Source organism: Sprattus sprattus (genome assembly GCF_963457725.1).
Source record: "Sprattus sprattus genome assembly, chromosome: 14".
Lineage (NCBI taxonomy): Eukaryota > Metazoa > Chordata > Actinopteri > Clupeiformes > Clupeidae > Sprattus > Sprattus sprattus.
In genome coordinates this window covers 25,273,595-25,283,594 of record NC_137912.1, presented here as the reverse complement: position 1 = coordinate 25,283,594, position 10,000 = coordinate 25,273,595, and the positions used below count along the sequence as shown (strand labels likewise).

Below are 10,000 nucleotides of genomic sequence, written 5' to 3'. Positions count from 1 at the left end.
GGACCACTTGCTGTGGCTGTAAGATAAAAAAAGATGGAGAAAGAATTAGACACCTTGTGTCACATTGACTGCCATTCCTACAGAACTACTAAATAGTTACTGTTCTGAGTGCTATTACAACTATTACAATGATTTAAGACGCAAACAATCAGTGAATGCAGTGGAGCCCTGCCACTTCATTCAAAGCCAAAGCAGTCACAGGCCCCTCTTTCATCTGCTGCTGCAGCACAATACAATCACTAACCCCATCCTCCGAGCACTGAACTTTTGACAGGGAAATGTCCCCGTCCTCTCTGCAACTCCCAACATTGCAGTAACATTGGAACACATTCTTGAGGGGAGAACAGCGGCGCCTTCAACAAGGACCGAGTGAGCCGGAGGCAGCACACAAAGCTCAGATTGTGCCCTGGCCATTGCATCACAAACACTAAGCGTTGCCACCACGGCACGCAGGAAGCAGCTCTGACAGCTGAGGAGTCTGAGCCTCCTGTGTGTGTGTGTGTGTGTGTGTGTGTGTGTGTGTGTGTGTGTGTGTGTGTGTGTGTGTGTGTGTGTGTGTGTGTGTGCGTGTGTGCTGCCTCTGCCAGCCGCTGTGAACTGAGCACATGCCCCCCCCCATCCTTCCCCATCTGCACCCCATCAGCACCACCACCACCACCCCATCCCATCCGCCAAGCCGGATTGTTGGGAACAGCTGGTGTTTTCTGTGCCAGCTCTGCATGGAATGCTAGTGGGCTGTAACACAGTAAATGTCAACACCGGATGGATCCCAGCAAAGAATGTAAGCTGCGATAAAGGGGAAATTGGGAAGATGATGCACACATTCCTAATGGACCGGGCCAGCAAACGTCCACCCTGGGAACCACCGCTGGAAAACAATTAACCTGAATATGCAGAACAGCCAAACAGCTTCATCATGGACATTTTAGACATACAGTACATAACACCTCAAGACTTGTGTCCTAAGAGGGTCATTTAAGCTGCAGGAAAAAGCTAGAAATACAGAACAACAACTCAAGGCTAGAGACACTAAACAAAAGTGCACTGGTGATTTCACAGCCAAGTGAAGTGTCGTAAAGAGTGTTTCTGTCTGTGGCACCAAGTTTATTCCAAACTGTATATATGGCCTGCAAGGGGGGTTTTAAACTCCTCAAGTAGACAGGCTGAACTTCTGTCTGTCAAACACAGTCATATCAGAGAGCTGCTACATGAGCGCCAGTTCATACGTGCCACGTTACTGGCACTGTTTCTGCTAAAGGCAGTCCAAGCCTGATTACAAATGGATCATAAAGCTTAACTTTAATGGATTTACACAGAAGTTGAGTTTGTGACAAGGTCTGATTATTTCAATTTATCTCGTGGTACTCGCCAGGGCTGCCTTCTTTCTCCCTTGCTTTTTGCTATTGCTATAGAGCCCCTCTCCATAGCTGTCAGGAATTCAACCTCATTCCTGGGGATAACCTGTAGGGCCGTTGAACACGGGCTTGCGTTGTATGCAGATGATTTGCTTTTGTTCATTACTGATCCTCTTTCTCAACTACCTAACATTCTGTCGTTATTACAAAACTTTGGCTCCTTTTCTGGGTACAAGCTCAATCTTCAAAAGAGTGAATGTCTCCCTATAAACTCAAAGGCTCTTCTGCTTTCCCAGTCTGACCTACCATTTCAACTGAAAAACTGTAGCATCAAGTACCTGGGAGTAACTGTTACACATACACTGTCTTCTTTATTAGATGCAAATTGTACCCCCCTACTCAGCAATATAAGGTCTGCTTTCCAGAGATGGCGTAATCTGCCCCTGTCTATGCTTGGTAAAATGAATGCAGTCAAGATGAACATTCTTCCAAAATGTCTATATCTTTTTCAATGTATCACCCTATTTTTGCCAAAATCATATTTTAAATCTATTGATCAAGCAGTCATTTCCTTCATATGGAGTGGAAAAACTCCTAGGATTAAGACATCTCTCTTCTAGCAGTGCTTACTCAGTGGAGGACTGTCTTTGTATTACTACTGGGCAGCAAATATCCATACATTTCTGTTTTGGGTACATAACGCCCAAGCCCTGTGGTGCCAACTCGAGTTGAGGTCGTGTGTGTCGTCCTCTCAACTGCTCTTCTCTTCTCATCACTTCCGACATCTCCCTCTCGTTACACAGATAACCAAATTGTCTGTAACTCCTTGAAAATTTGGTATCAATTCAGGCGCCATTTTAAATCATACTCCCCCTCTACTCTTATGCCAATAACCCGCAATCATCTTTTCCTTCTTTTCTAGACTCTGCATTCCGGTTGTGGGAGAGAAATGGCCTACAGACGTTCAATGACTTATACATAGGCAGAGTTTTTGCTAGCTTCACAGACCTATCAGCTTCACACAACTTGCCCACAACACACTTTATTTAGATACTTTCAAATTAGGCATTGTGTCTTAAAGACTTTTTCTGACTTCCCCTCTTCACCCCCTAGGCAGCCATGGGAAGACCTCTTTAAACTCCAACCCAATCAGAGGTCACTTGTTTCCCACATTTATCGGGGTCTTCTGTCATTTAACACAGAGCAGTGCTCTAAAAGCGCTGCTGCCTGGGAGCTGGAGTTTGGCGTACAATTTGAGGAAGATTTTTGGGAGAGAGCCATCAACAGAATACGTAATTCGTCATCATGTGCCCGTTTGGGCCTGATTCAATTTAAAGTTGTTCAAAGAATGCATCTGTCGAGTTCAAGGCTATCCAAAATATACCCAGACACTGAGGACATTTGTGTTAAGTGTGGAGGCACACCCTGCCATTTGACTCATATGTATACGTCATGCCCCAAACTTGAACATTACTGGATCTCCATCTTTAAAATTCTCTCAGAAATTTTAGGAATCACTTTCGAACCATGCCCTCTTGTAGCCATATTTGGTGTTTCACCCACCCCACACGTTCTAAACAAGACCCATGCAAATATTGTGGCATTCGCCCCCCTACTGGCTAGGCGTAGAATTTTATTTAACTGGAAATCACCACAGCCCCCTCTTGTATCTGTCTGGTTGAAAGAACTCATGTTTTTCTTAAAATTAGAGAAAATCAAATTCACTCTATGTGGGGACACAAGTAGATTTTTCAAGCACTGGCAACCATTTATACAATACTTCTCTGACTTATAAACACTCCCATGATTTGGTTTCCAATTCTCCTTCTACACTGCCCTAGTATTTAGAGGACATCTATTCCTTTCAATAATCTGTTATGAAGCTAACCACCAATGCTCTGTCCTCCATGTTTTTTATTATTGTTATGTATTATTTATTTATTTATTATTTATTATTTATTATTATTATTATTTTTTTTTTTAGTTAGGTTCATCTTTACTGTGCTTATTTGTACTGTACAATTTTACATCTGTGCGTTAAAAAGCAATAAAAAAACCTTGACCAAAAAAAAAAGAAGTTGAGTTTGTGATGAATGGTGGTTCTACAGAAGTCGTAATCCCACACTGTATTGTACATAATTGGGGATGTTGAAGTATGTTTTCTCTCATGTGGCGTGGCGTGGCGTGAATGGGGTGAATGAGGTCCTTTCCTCATTTTCTATAAATTCATCCCTTTAGCGGAATGTCCTGCTATTTCGGCAGCTATGATGAGTATCATCTATTACTTGCAATCAATTATCAAAAAGTAATATACCATTTCTGAACCGAATAGGAACATGATACCTTATAAGGGTAATTAGATATTATCTGAGAACACTGCCTAAAATGTATGTCTGCTTTTAAAGTAGTCATGTCATGTCAGCTTGACTGTAAATCTGCATCATATAACTAGTTGCATGAAAGCCAGTCGTGGAAAAGCAGCCCTTGTGGCTAACATCCTTCAACAACTTTTATAGTTAGGCTTCTGAACGAATACCACCAGCACGCCAAAATTCTCACCATTCCCCACTGAGCTAAAACGTCTTGGACAGAACTTGTTGGGGGGGGGGGGGGGGGGGGGAGGGGTTAGGAGCTCTCAAGGAGAACACCTCGGTCTGTGAACACAGTTGGAGTAAAAAGGCTTATAGCTGGTGAAATTCTGGCTGTCAGTCTGTTACACTTAACCTTTGCTATGAATCATGAAAGTCAACCAGTGGAGCTGCAGTCCAACACTTATATCAGTGGGTGTGTGGTAGATATTAAAAATCATATGAGCCATTTCAGTATTACCTAATTAGATAGATTTGACAGTTTGGGGTACCAAAGGAATCCACAATTGCATTTAAAGTGATATATGTTTTTGATTAAACACTGGGTAAAAAAAATAAGGCTTGTTAAAATCTGGAATGCCATACTATTTACACCATTAAATTTTAACAACTTTACCTAATAGAGCACTTTTAGTGAGTGAGCATTTCATTTGTGTGATGTCAATGCCTCTGGTTGTTACTGAACAGGGACAGCCTTCTCTAAGGCTGTAATAGGCGTCAAAGATATTTTAATGCTAGTCTGGAAAGTCCACTATATAAAATAATGTCTATTACCTAGAACTCAATTCATAACCTTTTACTAATAGAGGGTGTTTGTTTTTTCCCAGAAAATAATGAGGAAAGCTCATAGTTCAAATTGAATTATTTAACGATAACTGATACAGTATGTTGGAAATAAAAGTGCATATGAAATACATGTTTAATCGCTGCAGGTTAATGGTGTGAACCTGTTCAATGCAAATATATCGCAACAAAACTAAATAAAACTTGCACACTGACCCACTGAAAGACATGACATGTACAGTTGGCTGTCTAAAAAAATGCTTGAGTTTCAGAAACAGACTTTCATCGTTCAACACAGTATTTGAATCAGTTCTGAATATGCAGGTCCAGTTACAGCCCAGCTGATTCTTTAATTCTGCCCCTCAAATCGTGATAATGTCAACCTGCAAACTACATCACAGATCCAGACAGCCTTTAAGTAACATAGAGACGAGCTCCCCCACAGAGAAAGAGCTCTGTAACACATGAGTCATTTCGGCTCTAAGTCCCATAACCATCCGCTGCCAGTTACATGCTGCATCCTGCTACTTCAGAAAAAAAAGAACATCCATCAGGATACTCATCCTACCAAACGTATGACTCAAAAAACAGAGCCAGCGGCAGCCCGAAAGACACACACCGTGCTTAGGAATGATAACATCAAAGAAAGGTATCTGAAGAAGAGAGGGGGAAAAATATGGCATGTCGATTTCATTCCAAGGTAAGCCCAGCAGAGCCGCAGTAACTCTCTACCTCCAGATCGTGGGTCGGATGCCACACAACTGAGTAAGCTGTTTCCCCACACGGCAGAGTCCAGTCCAGTGGCCCCCCTACGCACAATAAACCATTTCATTTCACCTAGGAGTGGAGGCACAGTGATAAGAGCCTTCATCTGACAGGCAGTTCAATCTTGATCCTTTGCTGGCCTTTTCAAGTTTTCCTAACCCTAACAGCTTCAGAGTAATCAGGCCGTCCCCCTGCATGATGAGGGAGCCCTGAACTCACTCCAAGAGGAAAGCTGTGGGGGCGTCTCTTTGCACACACACACACACACACACACACACATACACAGCCACACACACACACACACACACACACACACACACACACACACACACACACACACACACACAGCCACACACACACAGCCACACACACACACACACACACACACACACACAGACACACACACACACACACACACAAACAGCTTCCTGGACAGTAGAGACGGTGGTCTGCACAGACACCCATTTATATACACACAAAGAGAAATGGACACACACAAACACACATAGGCAGATGAACACATACGTGCACGCACACACACTCACTGACACACACACACACACACACAGGGTCAGGGTAGAGTGTGAATGAGTAAAGGGAGACAGGAAAAAGCTGACTCCCTCCCACTGCCTCCCGTCTTCAAAGCAATGGCCTGTCAGGCCAAACACCATTATTAATCTTCCCCATCCGAGAGAGATAACAGCTTCCCTGGCTCCCTCTGCAGCGAGCGGAAGTCTCACCCGGGATGAAGTGATGTCAAACACCTCTCTGCACTCCAGAGGGGAAGGGCTGCAGCACCCAGATGCCATGATGCAACCGCCTCACCGCCTGATTTATGCTTTTAGGATTTTGAGGCATTTACACCATTCAGTATTCCTGTAAAATCTTGCCTGAGTGGCGTGCCCTCTCAACAGAGGTGCAAATTAAACGCTGCACTTAAACTGTCATTCCGGGCTGGCTAGCTCCCGTTTCAAGGCAATGCTAGATGCAGCTCCACTGCTGACACTTCAGAGCATTCACAACTGGGTGTCTCTTTAGATATGTGACACAAGGATGTCTACTTAAGACTATTTGTGAACAGCCTTCATTTCTGAAACTAACAAAGCTAACTGCTAATTGCTAAGAGGAGGAAGAGAGTTCTCAGTTGTGGCAGCCTGGGCACAGACCACAGGCAGCTGCACGTACCTGCAGCCCCTGAGAGGAGCGTGCCGAGGCAAAGCTAAGCCAAAACAGTAAGGGGAGAAGGAATAACACTCTTAAGTAGTCCATATGCTTTGCCAGTCCTGGCGCCTTCATGCTAAGAGGTAGCCCAGCAAAGCTATCACAGCACAGTCGGTCACAACCCCATCATGCTAAGAGGTAGCCCAGCAAAGCTATCACAGCACAGTCGGTCACAACCCCATCATGCTAAGAGGTAGCCCAGCAAAGCTATCACAGCACAGTCGGTCACAACCCCATCATGCTAAGAGGTAGCCCAGTGAAGCTATCACAGCACAGTCACAACCCCTTCATGCTAAGAGGTAGCCCATGAAGCTATCACAGCACAGTCAGTAACAGCCTTTCATGCTTAGAGGTAGCCCAGTGAAGCTATCACAGCACAGTCAGTAACAGCCTTTCATGCTTAGAGGTAGCCCAGTGAAGCTATCACAGCACAGTCACAACCCCTGCTCTGATGAGCCTCTTAGCAGCCAGCGCTTTTGAAGTCTCTGAGTGCAAGTCTGAAACTGTGTGGGGCATGAGTAGTGAAACAAATGCAGACTTATACATAGTACATACACACATACACATACGCGCACTCACGCATGCGCACGCACACACACACATACACACACACACACACACACACACACACACAGACACACACACACACACACACACACCACACACACACACACACACAGTAGACAGGAGAGTCTGCAGACAAAGAGACCTATAATGCAGACCTCTCACCATCAACCAACATTTTCCCCCTCCACTTTCCAATTTGGCTGTTTCTTTTCTAAATGTACATCCTTTGGAGCTTACAGTATGTGCAATTTAACTTTCTGTTGATATAAAAACAGGTCCCCTGGTCCCTCACACCTAACCCTAGAGGCTTTGTGCAGCGACCCTCCATCAAATTGCCCAACCCTCAACCCTCTACTTAACCTGGCAGGCTCTGTGCCTGCATGAATGGAGCAGCCAGGTTCTAAACACAGGGAAGTGAGCTGATGCCGGGGAGTTATTACATACGATATGGAACCAGACGCCTCCGCAGTCACCGCTGTTCCCAGAAATGAGTTCCTCACCACGCCAAGCAGGTTTCACATTGTTGTGTAACATTGGTGCCACATAAATGAACTCTTTAAGCAAGTCCAAACAGGTGGTGCAATTTTGAATACAAATAAAAACAACAGTGACAGGTCAGGGAAGGTTCTGCGTGGGCTCAGCATTGCAAGATTATGTTTTGCCAGTATCCAATAGAACATTTTTTTTTATTTCCAGAATCAATCTTTTAACGGAATCAACTATTTCTTTATCCATGCTTGTCTAACTTTCTTAACTTAACTTCAAACATTCCTTTAATGTTACAGTGTCGGGGGCATTTGCAAATATCATTTTCAAACCACTATTAAATGTAAAGCGCAAAAATGCACGTTAAAAATACCCAAGACCTACACACGAAGAAAGAAAAACCTCAACGCTAAACTGCTAACACATGTTTTGTGTTTGAAGGAAAACCTTCCTTGAGCACCTCCTCACTGCAGCTGACAAGAAATCCACAAAGGCAGGAAAAATAAAAACACCCTCCTTCATTTTGACGAAGAGAACATACCCAAGGACTCCCCTCTCTGGAAGCATACCCCACAGTAGAGCCACCCAGCAACTGCCCCCCTCCTCTCCACTCATCCCCCCTCTCTCCCCTTCCCTCCCCTCCCCTCACCCCAGCCCAGAGCTTGTGCTGCCGTGAATAAATGCCACATGTTCTGTTTGACTGGAGGTGGAAGTGGGGGGAAAGAAGCCAGGCTTCTCCAGGGTGCAGGCCACAGCACCCGCTTTGTGATCTCCCCTGGAATGCCTCCACCATTTCAGTAGATCATGAAAAGATTCCTCGTCCAAGAACCCCCCCCACCATCACTACCCCGAGCTCCCCAGTGCACACATGCACGCACTCACATGTGCACAAACACAGACAAACACACATGCATACACACACACACACACACACACACACACACACACACACACACACACAAACACACACACAAACACACACACACACACACGTTACCCCAAACCCTACTCCCCTCCCAAACAGTGCTATGAATGGCACCTATCAGGGCTTGGCTAAACCCTGCGATTAGGGGGAATTTGCCGAAGGGCCCTTTGTAGTGGAGAAAAATGTCTGCCACAGAGAGGAATGTGGGAATGTGGAAAATTCCTGGCAGGACAAGCAGCCTTTTGTTAGGAGGTTTTCGGGGGGTGTTCTGGAAGGAAAGAAAGGCGCAGACAAATTGGATCTGCTCTGTTTGGGAGCCTCTGCTGTTTGAAGTGAAATCAGTTCCCAGAGTTTCTCAAAGGAGCGAGGAGAAAAAGGGGAGGGGCGCTCGCTGTGCAATAATTCAGGTTTTAGTTTTGCTCCACGCAACTTTCCAGTTGGGAGTTTTCTTTTACGCGCTCTTTCCAGTTGGGAGTTTTCTTTTACGCAGTCTTGAGGGGTTGTTTGGATCTTTATGGGCCAAGTCTGTCGATAACTCTGTGCTTTGAGATGGATGTTTCAGGGATTCACTTTTACACTTTTCTTGGCTAAAGTTCTGCAATTCCTTCAACAAACGAATAAACCTGAAAGCCAAAGGCCTGTCAAAGTCCAGTTTTTAGATGTGCACAGAATCTGACAAATTGTGTTTACTTCAGTCATCTGACGTAGATTTCACAGCTGGTGTTTCACAGAGTCCTGCATATGAAGAAATCGACAAAGTCCGACACACGATAATAAGCGGCATCATGTCAATGTTTTGCATTAGGCTGTCCAGCACACCTCCTGCGTTTCAAAGGCAATGCCAGAAATACTGTATTGACGCAAACAAAAGTACTTTTTCTGACAAATCTGAAAGAATTGCAGCCTGCCGATCTGGAGAGGGCTGGGGGTGGTGGTGAGGGGGTGCTGTGCGCGTTTTTAAGACTGTGTGTAAGGACTCTGAGCATATTTGGATTATTCAAGCACACAATAAAAGTGATCCATGTTCTGGCAACCAAAATGAGCACATTCTCATATGGTCTTCCTGCATTTCCCACTCCGGAATGTCAAAAAGCATGGACATGGGAATCCACAATACCCCAGCTTGTTTTTCTTTTTGCACATTGTTGGTTGATACAAGCCTCCCGTCCAGAAGGCATCTTTCTATTTGGAGAGAACACCACTTTGTTTGCCTGATTGCTTTCCTTTCCCTTCTCTGAACTAACAGAAATGTAATGAATGTGAACTTGATCTTTCCACACATTAATCACGGTCGTTAACTGTGGCAAATTGACAGGCCTCATGTAAGTGTGTCCCTGTGTCCGTTTGGAGAAGGGGAAGAAAGGCCCCGGCTTCTATTTCCCCGTCTGCAAGGCAGTATGAAATCGAACACAAACCTCAAGTGTGTTTCTACATATCTGGGATGACCCTGTTTCCCTCCGATGTCATTTTTCTTCAGGGCACAAGGCCATGAAGAAAAAAAGATCACAGTCTAGAATTCCTCAGCATGT

At 44.7% G+C, this 10,000-nt stretch overlaps 1 protein-coding gene across 3 annotated transcripts in view; it reads right to left on the bottom strand.

Annotated features, from left to right (window-relative positions):
• Positions 1-10,000, bottom strand: part of hmga2 (high mobility group AT-hook 2) — a gene marked incomplete at both ends in the record, with an annotated part of 43,128 nt that overhangs the window by 13,701 nt on the left and 19,427 nt on the right. For all 3 annotated transcript variants that reach the window (XM_080851257.1, XM_080851258.1, XM_080851259.1), the window contains one exon: positions 1-16. This exon is cut by the window's left edge and continues 17 nt beyond it. In XM_080851257.1, coding sequence (XP_080707383.1) covers positions 1-16 — 16 coding nt within the window. The remainder of the gene's footprint in view (positions 17-10,000) is intronic.